The following is a 24642-nucleotide window of genomic DNA, read 5'->3' as shown; positions in this document are numbered from 1 at the left end:
TTAAAAATTATAACTAGGTAATACTTTTTAAAGATCTTTGGGAACCACGCTCCAAACTTCTTGGAGACTGAAGTGCTTTATGACCTGTACTTGCACTTACAACCATCACAAACTGTCGTACCACCCCCCAGGGTCATGTGATTGCAATTTGCAACCTTTATGATGGTCGTTAAGCAAATCACATGGTCATTAAGCAAATTCTGGCAAAAAAGTCTGTCGGGGAAGCTGGATTCACTTAACGACCATGTGATTCACTTAACTGTGTGATTTGTTTAACAACCATGGTGATTTACTTAATGACTCTCGTAAAAATGGTTGCAAAATCAGGTCTGGTCACATGGTGGCTTGCTTAACAATCACCCCCATTTAATGACCAATTTTCCTGTCCCTATTATGGTTGTTAAGTGAGATTACCTGTAAATGGATTGAAATCCAATTGCCACAAAGAGTGCCTAATTCCATGTGAACTTGGCTGAACATGACTCAACCAATTAGAAGAAAAGCTGGTATCAAACAGGGGAAGGGGCCATCTTAACTGTGGCCTCATATTTTATATGTGTCTATACCTAACAAGTGTCAACATTATCAAAGATCAACATCAAAAACATCAAAAATCCATTCCACAATATAGATTAGAAACACCTTTTTAACATTTTTATAAGAAAGCAAGGACATTTGGCTAATACAGATGAGCTTTTATGGAGGACAGCAGCCTTTACTAGCTAGGAACATGACATACCACTGGCTTCATCTCAAAGTAATGTGCAGTGTATCAATAAACAATCTATTTATTTTGGGTCTTGAATCTGTCACATATTGCTTACTCTTTTATTACTGATTTGATTGAACTTGGTTATATGCAGTACTATAGTTGTTTTTTAACTGATACAGATAAAAGCCTAAATCAAATCAGCACACAACTCAGGACAAGACTGGTACGCTTATAGCTAAAATGATTTCGTGATTAGGCTACAATCCTGTGTTCTTGGAACAACATCTCACTGGGCTTAAAATTAGTTGGAGGGCAATAGCCAACATGCATTTCCCCATCTGCCTTAGCCAGCAGGCTTTTTAGAAAAACATAATATTGGGAAATCTGAGAGATGAGACGTGGTTAGCTAGGGGCTATGGATTGACTGATCCTGTGTCATTCCTTCAAACTAGCAAATACTTCAGAAGCATGGAAAGTAGTTAAATAAATTCCCTTTTAGTGTTTGGAAAACAGCATGGCCAAAAAAGGGAATAATGAACCCTATACCACTGCTAAGATTAGGAAACGATATGTAAGTCCTATTCCTCACTTAGTAAAACATCAGCCTTTAAAGTTCAATATTATTGGCCTTGTTCATACATTCAGACACATATAGGTTGTGTTCCAACAACAAACAATCACAAGCCAGCCAATCACATTTTATCTTAGCTCTAGCATGCTGAGGGAAGCCAACCTATGTGATTATGGTTCAGTGTTGGGTGAACCCAGAGATACTGATTCAACAGCACCACTGAAAAATGTCTTTAAGAATCACAGAAATGCTGATTATTGCCTGAGCATAGAGAAATCTTCCACTATCTAACATCTTCCACTTGCTAATTCCTTAGAAGAAAGGCAAAGCCACTGTGAAGTTATGGGATTCCCAACCCAATCAATATGAACAGCACCAGTTTGGAGAAGGCTGATGGTTTCCCAGGCTTTCTAAAAAACCCCGGGTCATTGCCATTCGGAGGGGAGGATGGCTCCATGATGTTTAATTCTCCCTAACCTTCCAGCCTGTGCTGAAACGTGAACTGCGGCATGCTCCTTCCACCAAGCAGTGAATGCGGTTTACATTTCTGAAACTTCCCCATAGGTACCTTTCAGCTTAGCCATGAAATAAAAGGGATCGCGTTTCGCTCCTCCTCTTTCCAGAATTCCACGGAGTCCCAGCCCAGGGCGGTATGACCCAAAGTAAAATTCCACAAACGCAACGCGAATGGGAGAGAGAGGAAGAGAGATGGTGCTGACGGTTTGGTCTAAGGAATTCCGGTGCGTTTGGGAACCGCTCCAGCCCGGCCCGACCAACTCCTGCGCCGTGAGAAGGCGGCGACGGCTTGCGCCGCGGCTGAGAGACGAACAGAGCTCGGGGGGCGGGAACGGGAGGCGGCGCAGCTCCACCCCGCCTTGTTGCTGCCGGTGCGGCCGGGCGGTGCTCTCCCTCTTCGTCCGTCGCCTCACCATGGTTGCAGCGGCACAAAGCCCAGGCGAGCGCTGGAGGCCGTTCCCGCAGTGAGCCTGCTGGCCCGACGCCCGCTTCTTTCTACCCAGACGCAGCACATCCACCGAATTCCTGCCTGCTCGTCCTCGCAAGGCCCGAGACTGAAACCGAGCTCGACTAGGACGCGGCGGTCCTTCTCCCGCCCTGCCACTTAAGGGGATGCGGCGGCGGAGCGGGGAGGAGGGCGACATCGACAACAACACTGCCGGGCAGGCCGGCAGAGGCGGGGCCGGGGGTCGCCGCCGCCGCCGCCGCCAGAACCCGCGAGCCCTGTAGGCAAGGGGCCCCGACCGGAGGGCGGCGCTGCTGAGGCGGAGGGATCGGCCGCCGCCGCCGCGACCGAGAAGGACGAACAGTAGCAGCTGGAGCCCCCGGGGCCAGCTGGAGCCGCTTTTCACCTCAGCTGGCTTCCTCGCCACGTTCAGTGAGGTTGAGAAGCAGTCGCTCGCCCGGGTGCAGGCGCCGTCTCGCTTCCTGGGCAGGAAAAGGCGCTTGAACGTGGAAGAAGGGCGACGGGAACGGGCCAGGACGCGGCGCCCGGCCTGAAGTACGAAAAGAAAAAGGGGGAGCGATATGGCGTCCTACGTGGATAATAACTTCCGCCAGGCGGTCATGAAGAACCCAGTCGACAGGAGCCCCCAGGTATTTCTGAGCAGTACTTCCGTAAAAACATCTTTCCTCTCTGCTTCTGAGTGCCCCCTCTTTTCTCCCTTGATGTCCTTACCCTCGACAGTCGCGCTTGTGTGTAACGTGTCCCCGTTTGAAGGAGACCCCTATCGCCCTCAGATGAATTCTTTTCTCTCCAAGTTGGCCTGTTCGTTCAGCTTCCTTTCCTCAGTCTGCATCCCAGACGTTTCTTAAATCCGATGACTCCCCAAAAGCTCTAATCTTTGTTCTTGTGATCGTGGTGGGGGGCATCCCCTCAACATCTTTGGGAAAACTTTACGTCCAATTTTGTTTTGGGTGGTTGTGAGATTGAGTGGGCCAGGTAAGTATAAATGGTGAGCAGGTTTGTTGTTTTCTCTAAGTTTATTTGTAATTGAATTCTGAATTTCTTTTAAAAAGTGTACATAGCATTCACAGACCATAGCAGCTTAGATGTTTTAAATCCTTCTATCTGCACATGGCTATATCAGTGAATATATTTTCAGGTATCTTTAATCCCTTTCCTACCCACAGAAAGAAAAGCTCATTCATTCACAATCAACACCAGGCTTCCCTTCCCCCATTTCCATTAACAGTGCAGCTCTTAGATGGTTGTATTAAGGCGAATGCTTAATTTAGCCATTTGCCCTTCCGTATTGCCAAAATTAATTTGAAAGTTGTTGCAAGAAGCAGGCAATTTCCCCAACACTTTTGGTAGGCAAGTTGGGGATTGCAGAATAGTTTATTTACTTCCATCCTAGTTTACTAGACTTCTATTGTGTCTGCTTCTGGAGATCTATGTAATTTTTTTTCCTCCAGTAGGCAAGCAAAAATATTGAGTTTTTCTTTTTAGATTTATTCATTCATTTGTTGTGGTAAGTATTTAGATCCTTAGAAACCAAGTCATCAGATTGCCAAGAGGTATTGATGCAATAATCAATATTAACCTTTGCGAGTATTTTGTTCACTGCACTTCGTTGTGAGTGATCTTTTCTTGAAATAGAACAATTAGGTTTTTAAAAAGATACATAGTGGATATATTTGTTTTATTGCTTACTGCAGTTTAAGACTCTTCATAGCAGGCAGTTAATTGTTAATTCTCTTTTTGCTTTTCATTGTTTTTTGGGGGGGTAATTCAAGAAAGTAAATTGCTCAGAAATGGAACAAAATGCATAAACAATGGGATAAGTATTATTTTTTAAACACCTGTGCAGTTCATTTCTGGCCTGCTTCTGTGGAATGTTAAGAGTTGGCCCACTATCATTGTTGGATTACTAGCTCTTGGTTAACAGTATCCATAGTGGAAGATGCTCAGGATAACTCTTCTAACAGTGTGTAAAGCTGAGCAGATTATTCCTGATTTGGAATAATGGCTGAAAGGTTATTATTGCAGTTTTTTTTTAATGCATAAGCTGTTTACCAGTCCTTCTATCAAGCTATGGTTCAGTAGCTTATCTTTATGATATTACTTTGTTGAAATCAGTGCCATCTATCTACTTCTAAAGTGTTTGCATTTTTGAATATCTTGATTTTAACAAAAGCATTGCTTAATTGCTATAGCAGCCAATAATTTTGAAGCTTTTTAATAGTGTTATCATCTGCCAAAATCTTAATTAATGTGAAACTTTGATATTGATAAGTTATTTAGATTATCTTTGTTTTTTTTAAAGGTTTTTCTTTTGCCCTGGTAAAGTAATGGCAGACAGAGGTATTGGATTTTTAATAATTTTTCCTGAATATTTTTATTATTTATTCTTCATATACTAGATTAATCAGATGGTTCACCTGAAACATAAGCCATTAATTGGGTTCACACAACAACCTTACTCCCTCCCTATCTTGCTTTAGTAGTGTGGCACTCTTGCTTGAGTCTCTTACTCGCAATTATATTGACTTCATTACTTAGAGAATAAGGGATACTTTCAAGCAGTAAGCTAGGAAAACTGGATTTTAGTGAAGAATCCCTGATAGGAAAGTGTGCTATCAGGTGTTTAATAGCAAGAATATTGTCTAGGTGTGATAATGTTGTTGAGTAGCTTAGTCCATCAGACTTTACTGTTACAGGCAAAATGTGATTTGTGCCAAATAATAGTGAAATGCTAAGTTTACTGTTTTGGTGGTTTTTTAAAATAGGTGACACAGTTAAAAAATAAACTCATTCAGTACTGAGGGTCAACCTAAAACAGTGCAGAAAGCTAAACCCAGAATACTGAGACTGTATTACTGCTGCAATCTTAAAAATATCTACAAACTAAAAACTTGTAGCATATTTTAAAAGAAACTTTTTGCTCATGAGCTCACAGCTGGTCCCAAATGTCAGTAAAATATATCCAGACAGAAGGAAATGCAGTGATTACTGTACTGGCAGTATTTAAGCTAACAAATGGGCCTTTTATTTTATTTTTGACAATTCACTAAGCAGGGAAATATTGCTGAAGCTACAGCTTTTAGTAATTTAATTTTCAGTTTTTATTCAATATTGTATTTTTGCTTCCATGGGTTATAGACTTAACCATGTTTCTTTTCAGATTCTGTTTAAGAATATTTATTACCTCTTTTAGGCAACCAGTCTAGTTTTGGGGTTAGTTACAGCTTTTAGTTGAACAGAACTGTTAAATTTATATCCCACCTTTCATTGAGACGGTAAGGGTGATGTATATAACACTCCCCTCTCATTATTCCTCCAAACAACAACCCTGTGAAGAAGGTGGCGGTGTAAGAGAGTGACAAGCCCAGAATCATTGAGGGAGCTTCCATGGCTGACAGTGGAGTTGAACCAGAATCTTGCCAATACCAATACAGGGCAATACTGGTTCTCTCTTTATATCCCCATACTCTCCCTCTTTATGTCAGCTTTATAATTTTGCTTAAAAGGCTACATAGTTATTTCAATCATTGTGACTGAACATAACTATTGAAATAATGTCATTTTTAAAAGAAGAAATAACATTTGTTAGAGACTGATTGTGAAGTTAAGTATTTACTTAAACACCAGATAGTAGAAGAGTTTTTAGGAGTCTTCTGAAAGTGAGAATCTCTGTGAGAAGAGTACAGGTAGTTTTCGCTTAACGACACTAATTGGGAGTGGAAACTCCATCATTAAGTGACACGGTCATAAGTCAAAAAACCACATGACTGCACTGTTTTGCAACAGCAGTTCTGGTAGCCCCTGTGACAGTCATTGAGTGAGGATGGTGTGGGTCGTTAAGCAAGGACCTCTTGTGACTGCAACTTGTAACTTCCTGCTGGTTTCCTCATTGACTTTGCTTGTTGGAAGCCAGCAGGGAAGGTTGCAAATTGTGATCACATGACCATGGGACGCTGCACCAGCCATATGAGGACCAGTTATAACTACCACTTATTCAGAGCTATTGTAAGTTCGAAAGATCAGTGAATGAGTGGTTGCTAAATGAGGAACACCTGTACCAAACAGCTTCTATCCTTATTATGATCATAAATTGATTTATTTGAAGGAAGTTTCATGCTATAGGATTCAGATTTTAATTATACAAAATGCAATGGATTAGTATAATGAATGATCTTTAGGCTAGAGGGTCATATTCACGATCATTGTGATATCTATAATGAGAATGCATCCTAAAATAGGCCAACTAGAAGCCCATCCTCCCTTCCTCGCAATAATTAGGTTGAAATTTATCCCAGCATTTCTACCTGTACAGATAATCACTTGAATACCTGCTTCCAAGCTATTTTTCTCTCCCCCTCAACATTCTACAACTTGAGGTCCTGCTACATGCTTGCCCATTTAAGAGTTGGTTTCTGTTGCACATGAATGCCAACACAAGTACCAGAGTGGGACCTTCACATCCCTCTAAAACTAATTAATTACTGGCCAATAATGAACCAGTGGAGCCAAACAGAAGAAGAAAAGTTCCTGTCTCAGACTGGGAAGGCTTTTTTTTTTTTTTTTTTGGTAGCAAGCAGCAAAGACCTCAAGAATCTCTTTAAAAAGAAGGAGCTTCAGATAGGCACCTACATGGAGAAGTGGGAAGCTTACTCACTCATAGATTTTCCCTCTGGGTAGTTGATAACTGCAAGATTATCTCATATTTGCATGTGATTGCAGAAACAGTTTAGAAATAGTTTATAATTTTAAGTTCAACTGCTGCAAACCATACTTTGAACACTTTTAATCTTTTTGGTACTTTGTGTAGAAAGGGAGGATAGAATGTCTGGGCAGGGTGCTTGCCACAGTTTGTTTTTTATGGTTTGGTTATGTCTGAATGCAGTTACATTTCCAGTCAGAGAAATTAATATAGTTCTCTACAATAGAGAACTAATGTAGTTCCCATTAAGGAAAGGGAAAAGAACCCTGCTTCTAGAAAAACAATATATTTTAAGTAGCGATATTAGAGCTATTTGTTGATTCACATTTTGGAGAATATAGATTGTAGTTATAGTGTTGAAAACGATATAATCAAGCAACATTAAGAGATTAATCTTTGTATGCAAATAAGTCCTGTTACATTTTGGCTTTAATTTGATACTCCTTATGTGATTTTCCTACATTTTGTCATTATTATTGATAATATTAATAACTAAACTTGAGCTGATAATGAAATTACATGAGATTGTTTGTTAGTATTTTGATAGTGTTTTGCAGCTATATTGTGCTTGGCCCTGCATCTCAAATTTTTGGAAATGGTTATGTATAAGTAGATTTAGTTTGCAGTTTCTAGGTCCTCATTTTGTCCATGCAAATCTATGGCATGTTTTATACTATCATCATGTAGAGGTAAGCTTGTGCTCTTCATAAATAATTGGTTGCCTCATCTACAGACATCTGTAGAAGCTTGCTGCTTTTATCAAAATGAGGAAAGCAGCATTGTGGCATTGCAATTTAAACTCTGCTCCTTTCATGCTTGTGTGCATCATCACAACATGTACAAAAGTTCCTTGCTCCCTTTTTTCCTCCTTGTCCACAAAAGTAGATAGGGTGAGTAGCTGTGAGGAGTGTTACATACCATCCAATCTATAGAATATGGCCCAAGGGAATGATTTTTAATTAAAAAAAATAATATGAAAACAATCTGGCTATGGGATATATTATGGAGCAGGTCATTTTGTACATCCTTAGAAATAAATCATAATGGATTTAGTAGGACTGAGAGACAATTTGTGTATGACTAGAAATTTAAAGCAGTGAATACAATAATATGAAACAAATAAAACATCACAACATTATTGCTGACTCCCAAAGGGGATAAGCACTGGGATAAACTGCCATAGGGGATAAACGTGTGGATAACTCTAACATTTATATAATTCCCTGTTCTTTGGGGGTATCCTAACCCTTGAGAACCATCCTTTCCTCCCAAATTAAGTGGAATTGCCTAACAGATATAGGACATTTGAACAAATATTTAGAGTAATGACTCTTCCTTCCTTCCTTCCCTCTTCTACAATGGATAATAGCCAAAGGCAATGGCACTTTAGAAGAAACACAATTGATAGAAGATAATTTGTAAAGGATTTTATTTGATTGATTGATTATGTGCCATCAAGTTGTTGTTGACTCTTAGTGACTGCATAGAATGATTTTCTCCATGATGATCTATCCCTAACCTGGTCTTTCAAGTCTTCCAGTGGTGTACTCATTGTCACTCTAACTAAGTCTATCCACCTTGCTTCTGGTTGCCCTCTTCTTCTCTTTTCTTCTACCTTTCCCAGCCTTAGAGCCTTTTCCAAAGAGTTGGTCTTTGCATAATGTATCCGAAGTAGGATAATTTGAGCCTAGTCATTTGTATCTCGAGTGAGAACTCTGAGTTGATTTGTTTGATGATCCATTTGTTTGTTTTCTTGGCTGTCCACAGTATTCTCAGGAGTCTTCACCAACACCAAAGTTCAAAAGCATCAATACTAATTCTATCCTGCTTCTTCAAAGTCCAGCTTTAGCTTCCATAGAGTATCACAGGGATTACCATGGCTTGTACAATTCTGATCTTTGTAGATATAGACACATCATGGCATTTGAATAACCTTACCATGGCCTTCATGGCTGCTCTCTCAAGAGTTAGTCTGTGGTGTATTTCATGACTGCTTGTTCCTTTACTGTTGGTTGATCCTAAAAGACAGAAGCTAGCCACCACTTCGATATCTTCCTTGCCAATTCTAAGGCTGGTTGTTCTACCTGTTGTCATTAGTTTGGGCTTATTTACATACATATTATGTTAGTTTTTTTATCCCACCTTTCTTATTTTTATAAATCGCTGAAGGCGGCAAACATACCTAATACTCCTTCCTATTTTCTCCACAACAATAATCCTGTGAGGTGAGTTGGGCTGAGAGAAAGTGACTGGGCCAAAGTCACCCAGTCGGCTTTCATGCCTAAGGCCAGACTAGAACTCATAGTCTCCTGCTTTCTAGCCTGGTGCCTTAACCATTAGACCAAACTGGCTCTTAATTATTATTTATTTTTAAGTCCCATTTTTTCACTGTGCTCCTTGACTTTATTACTAGAGCTTGCAGATTCTTTGCATTTTTGTCTATCAGCGTAGTGTCATCAGCATAGGGTAGGTTATTGATGTTTCTCCCTCCAATTTTAAAACCATGCTCATCTTCTTCCAGTCCATCTTCCCTTAATATATATTCAGCATATCGGTTGAATAAATAAAGGGAGAATATACAACCTTGTCACACTCCTTTGCCAATCTGGAGCCAGTCTGTTTCACTATGTTGTGTCCATACTATGGTTTCCTGCCCTGTATATAAGTTATTCATGCAGATAGTGTTCTGGGATTCCCATTTTTCTGAGCACGTTTTATAGCTTGACATGATCGACATAGTCAAAGGCCTTTCTTTAATAAGTGAAACACATACTGACTTCTTTGGCTTTCTCAATTATCCAGCGTGCATGAACAATAATGTCTCACATTCCTTGGCCTTTTCTAAAGCTAACTTGAATATCTGGCATCTCTTTTTCCATGTAGAGCTCTAATCTGCGCTGGTTTATCCTAAGCATTACTTTGCTAGAATGTGAAATTAGGATATTGTACAATAGTTTACACACTCTGTTAAGTCTCCTTTTTTTGGTATTGGAATGTAGATTGGCCTCTTCCAATCTGTTGTCTGCTGTGTCATTCTCCAGATTTGCTGGCATAGCATGGTTAGAACCTTGACTTACATTTTTTTCTGTTGCTTGCTACATCTCAGTCAGTATTCCGGCGGTTCCTGTAGCTTTCCAACTTGGTAATGACTGGAGTGCTGATTGAACTTCATCTTCTAGTACTAGAAGTTCTTGTAAGTAAGGAATATCTTCTAAGGTATCTTGGATGTTGACATCTCTGTATAGTGTTTCAGTATACTCCTTCCATCTTCCTTTGATCTCTTTGGAATTAGTTATTATATGTCCATTGGTGTCCTTTAGCATACCAATTTGAGGTTTAAACCTCATTCTGAGTTCAGAGATCTTTTGATCCTTGTTTTTTCGTGTTTTTTTCCCCATCTTCAGTCTCTTTACAGATGTTGTAATACTGCTTCTTATCTCTTCTAACAACTCTTTTAAGTTCATTCCATAAGTTCTTTGGTTCTCTATCAATGAGATTCAGAACTTCAAAACAATTCCTGATATTCTCCTTGAAAATGGTAGGCATGTATTCAAGTTCTTATCATGGAAACTGGTTGGCTTTCTTCTTCTTTAGCTTAACTTGGAACTTGCACATGAGCAGTTAATGATCTGTTCCATAGTTAGCACCTGCTATGTCTTTGATGCTATAACTGAGCTCCTCCACCTCCTTTTAGCTATAATAGATTTCGACATGCTCCATCTGGTGATGTCCATGTATAGAAGTGTTGTTTTGGTTGTTTGAAGACAGGTATGAAGAAATCATTGGAGTGGCAGAAATTGATGTCAGTCTCCTGTTTTGTTTCTGCCATACAGTCCAGCTACATTTTCCTGTTTAATGTTTCTAACTTTGGTATTCTAGTCTCTAATCACAAGCAGTACATCTTGCTTTCATGTTTGTCAATTCCAAATTGAACTTGATCATAAAGCTCATCAACCTCCTCTTCTTCTGTATCAGTGGTTGAAGCATAAACTTGAATGATTGTCATATTAAAGGGTTGTCCACAAAGTCTAATTGATATGATTTGGTCATTGATTGTATTGTAGCCAAGTACTGTTCTTGCTATATTGTTACTTCTTTGTTTTTAATGTTCTGAGTAATTAACAGTATGATCTACTGACTGAAAGTGTTGAATCCCAGTCCATCTCAATTCATGGATGCCTAAAATGTCAACTTGTAGTTGTTTAATCTTTCACTGTGTTGAGCTTTCCCATGTTCATGCTTCTTACATTCCATGTTCCCACTGTAATTCTGTCTTTGGATCTAGATGTCCTGAAGGTTTTAATCTAGCCATGTCAAAAACATCATTGGTACTCCAAAAGATCCTCAGCTCTTTCTCAGTAGCATTAGTGCTGTCTGACCTGAGGGGCACACCATCCGGGACTATATCATCAATCGTTGTACATTTTCTATTTATGTGGTTTTCTTGGTAAAAATACAGGAGTGGTTTACCATTGCCGTCTCCTGAACAGTATGAATTTATACCTTTGCTGTTGTCAATAAAGTGATAATCTACCTCCAGCTTCTTCCTGTATTGTTGCTTCCCAATATAAGTGCCTGCTTGCTTTATCTGGGCAGCTGGAATGACCTTTACACCTTGCGTGCCCCTGCTGGGAATACAGTGGAACCTCGGTTTATGAACTTAATTCGTTCCGTGACTCTGGTCGCACCCTGAATTGGTCGCAACCCAAAGGAAATTTCCCCATAAGGTTCAGTGTAATTACCGTTAATCCATTCTAGCGTGGAGGACAGGGAGGCAGCTATTGCTTGGAGGGAGAGTCCCCCTCCCTACGACCATGTGTCAGGGGCGGAAAATGGCCGCGGACCATGTGTCAGGGGTGGAAAATGGCCACGAACCACGTGTCGGGCGGAAAATGGCTGCAGACCACGTGTCAGGGGCGGAAAAATGGCCGCGGACCACGTGTCGGGCGGAAAATGGCCGCGGACCACGTGTCGGGCGGAAAAATGGCCGTGGACCATGTCATGGGAGGGAAAATGGCTGCGTATCCTGCTCGTACCCCGAGGCGGAGTTCGCAAACTGAGGTACATTTTTGCGGCTGGAGCTGGTCATAACCCGAAAAGTTCATTAACAGAGGCATTCGTAACCCGAGGTACCACTGTATATACTCTTGGCATACACTCCTGACATTCTTCACTCATCCATCTCAAGAACACACAAACACCAGGACTTGGGGGGAGAATTTTATTTTCTGGCATTATTTATATTTTAAAATTACATACCTGAGTAGTACTGGTTCTATTGATATAAATAAAAGGAAATATTCATTCTTTAAAAAATATTTAAGAAGGGAATGTTCTTTATTTCAAATACTTTTCAGACTTTCTGGACATTTTGTTAATGTTATGGGACATTGGCTTTATTAGTTGTATACCATTCAGTCAGATGGCAATAATTAAAAAATGATTGCCAAAATATATAATTAACAGAACAGGTAAGAGTAGATTAAGCTTATTTACAGAGTATCCAATGGAAAATGAAAGTATGTCAATAGAAAAATATCAGATGGTATAATTAGAATACCAATTAATTGATTAAGAGCTGACATAATAACTGTAGAGCAGGCCTGCACAATATAATGGCCCATGGGCTGCATGTGCCCACTAAGCCTCCTTGTGCAGCCTGTGGGCATTTTTTGGAAACTCAACAAATCCACTGTGCCAAATGTTGCCGCTGCCAGGAAGGATCCACTACCGCCACCTAGTTTTTTGCAGCCACTTCTGCCCCGAATCACGTAGTGCTGAGTACCTCCAGTGTCTCCGGGCCTCACCAACACTGCCAGCTCCATCACTGCTGCTGCACTGCTAACTGCTAAACAGCTGATCTGTGTGCCACCTATTGTTTTGTGGCTTGCAGTTATATTCAAGGTATCAGTGTGGTCCTTCTCCTGCTATGAGTTGTGCCAACCGGCTGCAGAGTATGGGACCAAGAAAAACATGCTGCTTAATGCATAAAATAATCACTGAAGAATTTAGTGCAAATTAAATTCCTTTAAATTCTTTTTAGTTCCCTCAGTATCCTTCTTTATCAATGTAATAAATGGCATTTTACATTTGTCAGAATATTGTTACAAGTTTCACTTACAGTTCTGTATTTGGAACTCAGACCTCAACTCTTTGTAATCGTGGTTTCTTTAGCTTCATCATTTTGTGTTCTGTTATATGGATATTTTAATGTTTTTAACAAAGTCAGCTGTTCATGAATTAGTATTTCAGCATCAGACATTTTTTAAAGCCCATAATTCATTGTCAAAACTCTAAATGTACTTATCAGCCAAAAAGGTTGAAAGCTTCTATGTTATTGTAAATTGAAGGTCTTTGAGTATCATGTTTACGCTTTGTTCTTTTGTTTACAGAATACTGATCTAGTTCTCCTGTCCCTATATGTAGCAACAGCGTGTTACACATACGTGCTATGAAGCAAGCAAAGAAATAAAATCAGACCTTTGTTTTTAGTGTTATCTGAACTCTGTATTGTCTCCATTGCCAATTAGCATGCAGACAGTTTACCCCAGTGACTAGCTTCTTTGTTTGAAATACTCTACATGTCTCTGTGGGCTATTTCTTACATCACTGGGATGCAAATCATTGCAGCTGAGTTTGTACTCAATAGCAGTGGGGTTCAGATGGGGTGGGGTTGAACACAGAAAAGCTGCTGTTAAATAAAATATATAGAATGCTAACAAATGGGTGTTTATTCGCTTATGGAACCTTTGCCGACAGACAAAAATTTATCAGATATAATTCCTGTGCCAATTTTTTAAATCTTACTTAGATTGCAAACTGTGAAAACAATAGTTTTAAATGGAATTTAAATAACACAGAGCAGAAGCAGTTCACATTACCTAAATACCTCATGTTCAGAAATAAATGTCTTCATTTCCTCTACTGTTTTTCTATGCTGCAGGTCCCTTCTCCCTCCACTTTTGGTGAATTAACTTAAATCTGGGAAATGCTAAAACTGTTAATGTCAAATATAAGCATGTGAACCTTGGAAATATTTTCTCACAAGTTTAATCATAATGTTTTGAAGGTGCTGACTTCTAGGTAAAGGAGACTTATGGTACACAGAACTGCAGGTAATTGAGAACTAACTTTTGATAGTCACAACACTGAATGAGAAAAGGGGAACCTATAGTTCTGTGAATAATAGCAAAGCCATAATATATTGGAGAATTGCTCCTAGGTTTTTTATTAGCTCAGTTCACAGGTTGTTAAATTATAAGAAATGTCACAGCTCAGAGGGCCTGCACTGTATGAAGTACTTTCTCCCTTACATTCAGAACCGGGTATAACAGTTAAGGTGTTGAGCTAGGATTGGAGAGATCTAAGTTCAAGTCTGCCCTGAGCCATGGAAACTTGTTTGGTAATTTTGGAACAATCAGGATTTGGATAGAAGTGGTATAATTTATTCCAAGTTTAGTCTGGGGATTGTTAAATATCTTGTAAGATCCTAGTGCCATTCTAGAATTGATATATATATTTAATCTTACAATACCTTGTAAGATCCTAGTACCATTTTAGAATTGATATATATATATATTTAATCTTTTGGTGTTTGATCTTATATTAATATTGTCATCTGTATGTCTTGTTCTTTTTCTGGCAGTGTACTGCCTTAGCCTGGTAGTAGCTTATTATTATAGTTGGCTTCCCATTTACACAGAGGACTAATTGATCATAAATAATTAAGACTTAGTTTATAAAACACCATCTTATGAACATTGCATAAGGATTTGACTTTTTTAAAAACTTCTTAGCATGTTTAATTATTAAATGAATACTTGGCACATCAGAAGTAGTTACTAGCATATCTCTTTTTTTAAAAGATATATTAGTTAGTTCCTTATGCTTTCCTTCTTTTTATTCGGTCCAGTGTCTTCACTTGTCTTTGGCTACCCTTTCTGAATTATTCTTGGTTTATGTCTGCTTTCTTTATAAGGAACCACTAAGTTAATCCTTTATGTGCATTCTAACAGAAAAACAAAATAACTTTTCATCATAACAATCAGATGTAGCAATTGAATAGCCCTTGATCTTGCCACCTGTTCAAAAGACTGGGATTTCTAACAGCAAGGATCACTCTGATTTGAAGACAGATCTTTTGAATCTTGAATCCATTGCTCTTTCTCCCTGTATTATATAAGTGCTTTAAAGATACTGTTGTGTTTCCAAACTCAAAGTTACAGATGTGTAGAGGTTTTTGAATTACAGATAAATGAGCTTGAACTGGCTCTTCTTGAGAGCTATAATCTATTCCAATTAGCTCCATTCTTTTCTGAGTTCAGATTTCAGAATATAACCTTACTTATTATATCATAACTTTTAACTTGCTACATAGATTAGTGTCTACCTGTAATTTAAGGTATATTGTAAAGTTGTTTCTGCCTCTAAATATTTTTAGTTTTTTTTAAACATTTGTTGTTTATTATAGTTTAGCTTCACTATTTCAAACTGCTTCTGTGACTGGTAACTTTTTATAATTATATTTAATCAGGTTTCATCATTTCATTTTTCATTTGTATGGTTGTCCTGGCAGTTTCAGCCATAAAGTTATTTGCAATGTAAAAATTAAAACAACAACAACACTACTTCAGGATTAGAATTTGTAATTTAAAAGTCATTCATACATGCAGTAATTTATCACTTCCTTTATTACATATTCATTCAGATCATACTGTAATTAATGTAGGATAGAATACTACAACCTATCTTAAAATAGTTTAGGCTCAAAAGTGATGACTGGTTTAGTTGCTTAATGAACATTTTGGCTGAATGGAAATCTGGACCCAGATATGCCATTTTTTTAAAAAATCAGAATATGCACTAAGCCCCTTTAAGTTTGCAATTTTCAGATAAATTCAAGAACAATCTCTACCACATGATGTATAAATTGTACATGTGGTGAATAATCTGTAATGTCTCATTTATTCATATTAATATTACCTGCTGTGCTCTTTGCTGAAAAAGACCTGATGAGTATATATTACAAATCAGTATTGAATATGTTTTATTTAAATGCTTCATATGCATTAAACAGATCAGAGATAAAGTGAGAAAGCTGAAATAAACAATAGAAATAGAAAAGTTGTATGAGAAGGAACTGGATAATAAATGAAGGAATAATATTCCATAATATATATTAGAAGAGCATCAGAGAATATAGTGAATGGTGTGGAAAGAAGAAAAATAGTTACGGTTGGGGTTACTGTAGGATTTACTATGAATGTTAGGACTTAAAATGAATGCAATAGCTGCATGCTACAGACTGTGAGCAAGGAAGCAAACATGAGATAGAAAGTCACAAGAGAAGATGACAAGAAAAGCGATGGCAGGAGTCTTAGAAGCAACTGTCGAAGGGCAATGAAGTACTGCAGTGCTGAACTATTATTTGAATTTTAATAGGGAATATTTCCAGTGTTGTGACTATTACCACTTCATAAACTGAATGAAAGTTAATAGTGTAACATTACCCTAAATGTTAGATTTTGTCTATTAACAAGCATTTCATATCAGCCTTTAGAAAAGCTTCATTAAGGTGCATTTCTCTTGCAAGTCACATATCTGTTGGGAATCATTAATTCACTGGATTTCATAACAGTGTTTAAAAAGAAAACTCCATTGAAAGAAAAGTTGTCACAGAACATTCTAAAGGTCTTAAAAACTGTCTACTCTGGTAGTTACTAACCAGTGATCACTTTATGTTTCAGTAAATATATAATTGCTGTAATATTTATCTTTAATTATTTTTTAAAGTAAATGTGCAGATATCATCTGACATATAAACTGTTAAAACCACTATCTCCAGGTAATTTTTCAGTTTTCCTAAATTAAATTGGCTGTCTTTGAATATGACAAGTCATTGGCAACTATGGAAATAAAGAATTTTAAGTATTTTAGTTCCTTTTTTTTACACAATGTTATATACAGAAGTCAGATATAATTTCACAACAATAAAAGCAGAGTTCTTAGAAAGTGCTTATTTAATATTAATAGAAAAATACACAAAACACACTTGTTCTTTTAAAGATCCGGGGTTGCGAGTTTATTTAGGAACAATTCTATTAAAAGTAATACATACATACATACATACATACATATCCATTGTACAGTTTTTGTGGCTGAGCAGTGTTATAAAGAGTGCAGAAAAGGTAGAAAACATTCTATCTCTCCATACCTTTATATACTTGCAAAATACTGTTGTTTCCCTTCTGTTCATACACCATTTTATACGTAAGTTTCTGTTCTTTAAGCTTTTCACCTCTATCTTTGTGAGGATCTCCACTCCATCCAAACATGACTTTCTCAGTTTTCCCTTTCATCTTGACTTACTCCTTCATTCTTCATATATTTATTTTGTAATTTGATCCTCATTCATTCTCTCTGTATGATCAACCACCTCAATGTACTTCTTTTATGCTGGTCACAAGTATTTGTATTCATTCAACATCCATCCATTTCTCTCTCTCTATTTTATCACACACACTTAAAAATCCCATTCCTCCTGCACTGTTATTTTTATGATTTTCATAACATATTCAACTTTAATTCAACATTAAAGAGTGTTATAAGTAATGTTTCAAGTTAAAGATCTTTATGATTGATTTAGTAGTATTCACTTTGTTCCAAATAAAGTATTACAACCTTGATTATTCAGTTGAATGGAAGGTAGGAAAGAAATCTAAGTTCCATGTGACTTCTAATAATGTAATCAATAGTGTGACTAAAGCAAAATAAGCAAACAAAAAAGTTTGGAAAGCGTTAAGAAGCCTTTTCATGGCATACTTATACTGTTTTACTGTTTTCCATATCCTAAGTTACATTTAATCATGTATAACACAAGCAAAAATTATGAATAATTAAGCATCATGGTGTAGTTTGGAGGCGGGTTGTGTGTGTGTTTTGATTTTGCAAGATGCTTCTACATAGTTACTTTCTTTAATCTGGAACTGCTCCATGCTTTCTTTTTGGCTCCTGCTGATATCTCAGCAATCTATTGGAAGCTGTTGCTAGATTGGCTTTTTTCCTTTGTAACAAGCTTGTCACAATCTCAGATCTCTCATCTGTAGTCTTTGAATAATAGTAACCAACAATATGGAAGATAATCATGAATTGGCATTATTAAAATATGTGAAGAACTTTTTGCTAAAGCAATATATATATAGAAATAGAGAGCGAGAGCGAGAGAGAGAGAGAGAGACAGAGAGAATGTATAAGCCCAAGTTATATTAAAAAGGCAAAGTGAGAGGGAACCCCCTCCCATAATTTTGCTATTGGGATTTATTTATTTATTTATTTAATTTATATGCCGCCCATCTCCTCCAGAGAGTGACTCTGGGCAGCTCATAATTGAAATCCAAATGGTAAAAAGAGTAAACATATAAATATCCATAATAATTTAGCTAAAAAATAATTCTAGATAAAAAGACTATATACAATTTAAGATGGAAGGGGAACAGAATTGATTATCCCACCAGCCAGTTCCAATAATGAGAGTCCCCATCAGGCCCCCAGGCCATCTGGCATAGCCAAGATTTCACATTCTTCTGGAAGGCCATGAGAATGGGGGTGGACCACACCTCAGGTGGTAAGTTTTTCCACAGGGTGAGGGCCACAGCAGAAAAGGCTCTCTTCCTAGACCCTGCCAGCTGAAATTCCTTAACTGGTGGGTTCTGTAACATGCCCCTTCTGCTGGACCAAGTGGGGTAGGCTGATATAACGGGTGAGATGGCTCCTCAGATAACCTGGTCCTGTGCCATGGAGCTTTAAAGGTAATAACCAGTACCTTGAATTGGACCTGGAACAAACCAGCAACCAATACAGCTCTCATAACAGAGGTGTTATATGTGCCCCCCTGGGGGCGTTCAAAATTGTTCCGCTGCATTTTGTGCTAGCTGTAGCTTCTGGATACTCTTCAAGGGTAGCCCCATGTAGAGCGCATTGCAGTAATCCAAATGGGAGGTGACCAGGGCATGAGTGACCGTGCAGAAGTTCTCCCAATCCAGGAAGGGGCATAACTGATGCACAACACGGAGTTGTGTGAAGGTCCTCTTAGCCACGACTGTCACCTGCTCTTTGAACAGGAGTCATGAGTCTAGGAGGACCCCCAGATTACACACTGGGTCTGTTGGGGGTAGTGAAACCCCATGCAGAACCAAAGATGATAACCTCCTAGATCTTGAGGCTCCCCGTACCCATAGCCATCTGTCTTAATAAGGTTCAGTTGAAGCCTGTTGTCCCCCATCCAGGTCCCTATAGCCTCCAGGCACCGTGAAAGGGTAGCCACAGCATCACTTAGGTCACCTGGGATGGAGATATATAGTTGAGTATCATCAGCGTACTGATGATACCTCATCCCATGGTGCTGGATGATCTCACCCAATGGTTTCATGTAGATGTTAAATAGGAGCAGCGAGAGCACCAAACCCTGAGGCACCCCACAAAGTAGGGGCCATGAGTTGGACCTCTTGCTCCCTGTCAGCGCTGATTGGGATCAGCCTTGGAGGAAGGAGCTGAACCAGCACAGAACTGTGCCCCCCCAGCCCCAACTCCTGCAGCCGACCCAAAAGGATACCATAGTCAGTGGTATTGAAAGCCGCCAAGAGGTCAAGAAGAGCAAGGATGGATGTACTACCCCCATCCCACTCTCGCCAGAGATCATCTAAAAGTGCAACCAGTGCTGCTTCTGTGTGATGGAATGTATCTACGAGAAGGAGAGTGATGTGGATGATCAAGGCTATCAGGAAGAAGGGGGTGCATTCCAGGAGAGAGGAAGAGACAGTTGAGTCTGCAACAGGAGCATGGGAAGTGAAAGAGGTTCAGGACAGCCATTCCCTAGAATCTCACAGGTTATATCCACTAGTTGCTGTAGTAAAGATTTAGTTTGGCAAGATTCTGTCTATAAGTTATAAGCTAATAAAGGAACTGTACAGTACTGGACTGTTTCATCATTGTTCTTGGGCTGGGCCTGACATTCTGTCCCATAACCAGGCCTGAAACGTGACTGAAAGGGGTCCAGATAATCTGTTTTCTCTAGGATCCTCTGAAGCTGTCATGTGACCACCTTTTCTACAACCTTTCTTAAAAAGGGAAGGTAGGAAACTGGATGAAGGTTGTCCAAAAGGGTGAGATCTAGTGATGTTTTCTTGAGGAGGGGGTGGACCAGGGCCTCCTTAAAAGGCATCAGGAATACCCCCTCATGCAAGGATGAATTGACCACCAGCAGTACCCACCCCAGTGTCACCTCCACAGTGGGCTTTAACCAGCCAGGAAGGACAAGGATCTAAAGCACAGGTAGCAGCACTAACAGCCCCAAGGACCCTGCCTACTTCCTCAGGTCCGACAGGATCAAACTGTTCCCAGATGACCAGGTAAGTCTGCTCCCCAGGCATCTCCACTGGACCTGCATCACACTTGGCCTCCAACTGGGGAATGGATCTGAGCAATTTTATCTGTCAGACGTTCAGCAAATTCCTCTGCACGGCCTTGTAGATGGTCCTCTGGGCCCTCCTTACCCAGGAGGGATTGGGTGACCCTGAACAGGGCTGCCGGGTGACACTCTGCGGATGCAATAAGAGCGGAGAAATAATGGCATTTCGCTGCCCTTATTGCCACGAGGTAGGCTTTAATAGTGGTTCTAACCCCTGTTTGGTCAGACTCGTCCTTTGTTTTTGCTGGCAGCTTTCTGAATGTCTCCTGGCCCTTTTCAGCACCCTTAATTCCTCTGTAAACCATGGGGAGTGCCGGGGGTGATGGACCAAGAGAGGATGCACAGGCGTGATCCTGTCTAATGCCCTGGCTGCCTCCTTATTCCAGGCTGCAGCCAGGGCTTCCACTGGACTGTGCAGCAAGGCCTCAGGAAACCCCCCCCCCAGCTCCCTTTGGAATCCATGCAGGTCCATCAGTCGCTGGGGGTGGACCGATCGAATAGGTCCCGCCTCCCTGCAGAGGGGGGCAGCATAAGAGAATCTCAAGGCCACCAGGGAGTGGTCTGACCATGACAAGGGGGACAATGACAAATCCCCCACCATATCATGTTGCCACTGCTCCAACAAGAAAACCATGTCCGGAGTGTGACTACTGTTCCAAGTCAGGCCATTGACGACCTGGGATAGGCCCATGGCCGCCATGGTGGCCATGAGCTCCTGAGCCGCCTCTGAAGTCAACCCCAGGGACTGCAGATTAAAGTCCCCAAGGACCATAAGCCTGGGGAACCCCATCGCCAACCCGAGATGGCCTCCAGTAGCTCAGGCAGGGAAGTTGCTATGCAGCAGGGAGGCTGGTACAGAAGCAAAACTCCCAACTGATCAATGCTGCTTTCCTCTGGTCTGTGTTCCCTGCTGAAGGTATATAACATTCAGCTCTGGGACAAGTGTTGAACTTCAGAAAACTAATTAACTTTCAAGCTTCAACTGGTGCAGAATGTGGTGGCGTGGGCAGTTATATGTGCCCCTAAAAGAGCACATATTGTACCTCTGCTTCATGAGTTGCATTGGCTTCCAGTTTGCTTCCCGGTCCAATTCCAGGTGCTGGTTTTGACCTTTAAAGCCCTTCATGGCATGTGGCCGGGTTATCTGAGGGACTGCCTCTCTCCGATGATATCAGCCTGTCCTGTTAGGTAAGGCAGGGAAGGTATGCTAAGTGTTCCATCAGCCAGGGACTTGCATTTGGTGGGTCCCAGGAAGCGGGCTCCTTCCTTGTGGAACATTCTCCCTCCTGAAGTTAGGCTCGCCCCTTCCCTGCTGTTGTCTAGGAAGTCCCTTAAGACCTGGTTATGCCATCAGATCTGAGGATCTTTGGGAATCGGAGACATTCTTAGATGGCTCCACGTAATTGATACTCTCCTCTCTCCGTGGGGTTTGTATATTTTAAAATTTAAAATTTTTTGATAGTTTTTATTTTAATAATCATTTTAAATCTTTTTATTATGATTGTTTTTATCCATCTGTTATTTTATTTAATAGTTGTGTGCCGCCCAGAGTCGCTTTGTGTGAAATGGGCGGCTATATAAATAAAATAAAAATAAATTAGAATATGTGGTAAACAAATACTTGTGTTGGCAGCTTCATGAATTAATTATTAGTGTATGGATGTGATTGGTTAACATTGAGGAAAGGTAGGTTTTATATATATATTGTTATTTGCGGAAGATTATAGTCTACCAAACATTGCAAATAAAATTGCAGATAGCCCACATAAGATCTTACAAAACCTCAGATAGATAATGAGACATTAAAACTGGAATCAGCAGCATATCACCAGAAATATAAGGAAAAAGTAAAAATAGGGATATTTTGTAAAGAATGCAGAATCAAAATAGGGAACTAGTCCTCTTTCTTTTCCTCAAAGCTGTGGAAAGTTTTGGTGTTGTTTTCTGAGACTTTGTATTGATGCTGGGTATAGCTGCTTTTGCAAAGAAGTGGTGATAGTGCTCTGCTTAGCCTTGCTTTGCAGAGCCCAGTAGCTGTCTTTATAAGGTTGCAAAGTAGCCTCTAGCTACTTTCTGAACTTGATGGTACGCATTATCAGGGATCAAGTTCAGATTTTTTTCCTCCAGAAAGCTTTACCTTTTTGCTCAAGGGCAACAGTTTAGTGGACATTTGCCACTTCCCTTTGCTGAGTTCTCCACAGTGTGGGAAGTTGTTTGTTGTAGTTTGTTGTAGTTCTTTTAAGGTCCTGTTGATGCTGGTTTTTCTATTATTTTTAATGTCTTGCTAGCTGACCAGAGTCTCATCTGACATGTGTTTCAGAACCACTCAGTCACAGAATGTGAAACTATTTACCATAGATAAAGGTTCTGAGTTATATTTATCAACAGTGGATAATGATACTGCAGATACTGAAGCCTACCTCTGTAGGAAAACCATGGGTGGGTTTGTACTTTTCAACCATAACTTTTAAAAGTTAAATGTTAAGTTAAAGGAAATTAACTACAAAAATGGGAGGCATATTCACAGGAATATTAAATTCTGGTTGTGTTTTAGAAGCTGTGATCAGTTCTTTGGTAACTGCTTCTTTTTTTAGCACATAACTGCAGATCTTGGCTGAGCAACATTCCATTTTTATGCACATGTATGTTTCTTCCAAGAGGATTACAAAACTAGGTGATGAGATGATTTTGTACTTCTTTGTTAACTGAAGTTGAAAAATTTTCTTAAGTTGCTTTTTTACATATTAAAAACATAGACTGATTTTTTTCTAAAATGGGAACTTTTGTCAGTGTTCAGTCATTTGTTTTCTACTGCAGTTTTAAAGTGGTGTAGGGAGATACATAAAACAAAAAGCAGATAAAAATAAAAAAGACCTAAATTAAGAATTAAAATGGATGCAAAACTTTAAACAGTCACAAAACAACAATGGGAAGAATTATGGAACAAATCAATAACGTTTATTCCAAGTTAAAACTTAAGAGAAAACTGGTATAAAATGTTTTATAGATGATATTCAACTCCATTAGTTATTGCCAAGATAGACAAATCATATAGTAATAAATCTTGGAAATTCCATGAGACAGAAGGAATATTTTACCATATGTGGTAGAGATGTAAAAAACTCAAAATACTGGAAGGAAATACACAGCACTATTCAGAGAATTTCAGAAATCAAATTTGAAATGAAACCACAAGTATTCTTACTAGGCATTATTCCAAAACACATTAACAAAAAAATATTACAATTTACTAAGATTCACGTTCACAGCTGCAAAGATAAATTTAGCACAACATTGGAAAAGAGATACACAACTGAAGGTATCAGACTGGGGACTTAAACTTGGAGAATATGCAGTAATTACAAAATTAACAGCATATATTCACAGAAGTTTAACCAAATTTAAGCAAGAATGGCTTCAATATATACTATATAATATGCAGCAAGGCAAATATAATATTTAGAGTATGGTTTTTAAGAGAAAAAAGAACTGACTAAAGAACTGAAACCAGAAACACACAAATACTTTCAATGCCTTAAAATTGTACATCAGAATCCAACAAAAGGGAAGTTGGAAACTAATATTTATCAATAATGTTTTTAGCAGTTTTTCTTTTTTTGGGGGGGGAATTACTTTTAAATAACAAATAGTGGAGATTTTGGCACTCAGCTCAGATTCAAATCCCTTCTCAGATTGTTAGAATAATTTAATGTACTTTGATTTTTATGGTTAATTTCTCATCAATGATATACTGAGCACTCACTGCAGTTTCACTAATTTCTTTGTCCATTTACTGATATATATTTCTGCATCAACTATTTTTCCTCTTTTCTCATTTAGCTTGCTTGATTGCTCTTCTTTATTTCTTTTAAAAATGATTAATGCATAAATTTAAATAATAATAATAATAATTAAAAAAATCCAGGAACAAATGAACAAAAAAACCCCACATTTCAGTACAATGTAAATAGTGATAATTTTTGTAAGCCTTCAGGGAATATAATTCCATTATTACAGAATAGGTGTGAAAAGTCCTTACCTTTGTATTTTATCACCATGACTTATATAACATTGAGGTAGCATCTGTTGAACTTAGCGCACAGGGAAGCTCACATGGGAAGTGTTATGCAATTTGCTGAATTCTTCAAATTTGGGGCATTGTGGTTAATTATCATCTTAAATTTACCCAGAAATAACTTGAACCAACACAATA

The 24642-nt window shown here is 39.0% G+C and overlaps 1 protein-coding gene across 3 annotated transcripts in view; it reads left to right on the top strand.

Moving 5' to 3' along the window:
* Positions 1-2176: 2176 nt before the first annotated feature.
* The window catches only part of RAPGEF2 (Rap guanine nucleotide exchange factor 2), a 196259-nt gene continuing 173793 nt past the window's right edge, over positions 2177-24642 (top strand). Inside the window, exon 1 of one of the 3 annotated variants that reach the window (XM_088132706.1) lies at positions 2177-2894. In XM_088132706.1, coding sequence (XP_087988832.1) covers positions 2826-2894 — 69 coding nt within the window. In that variant the 5' untranslated portion in view covers positions 2177-2825. The remainder of the gene's footprint in view (positions 2895-24642) is intronic. The other 2 variants (XM_088132707.1, XM_088132708.1) reach the window with 2 other exon arrangements.

The sequence above is a fragment of the Python bivittatus genome, unplaced genomic scaffold (assembly GCF_059951505.1).
Source record: "Python bivittatus isolate LINGU-HERP-01145 unplaced genomic scaffold, Pbiv_v1 ctg000070_np1212, whole genome shotgun sequence".
Taxonomy (NCBI): domain Eukaryota; kingdom Metazoa; phylum Chordata; class Lepidosauria; order Squamata; family Pythonidae; genus Python; species Python bivittatus.
Note: the sequence above shows the minus strand (reverse complement) of the source record. Positions and strands in the feature narration are given on the sequence as shown.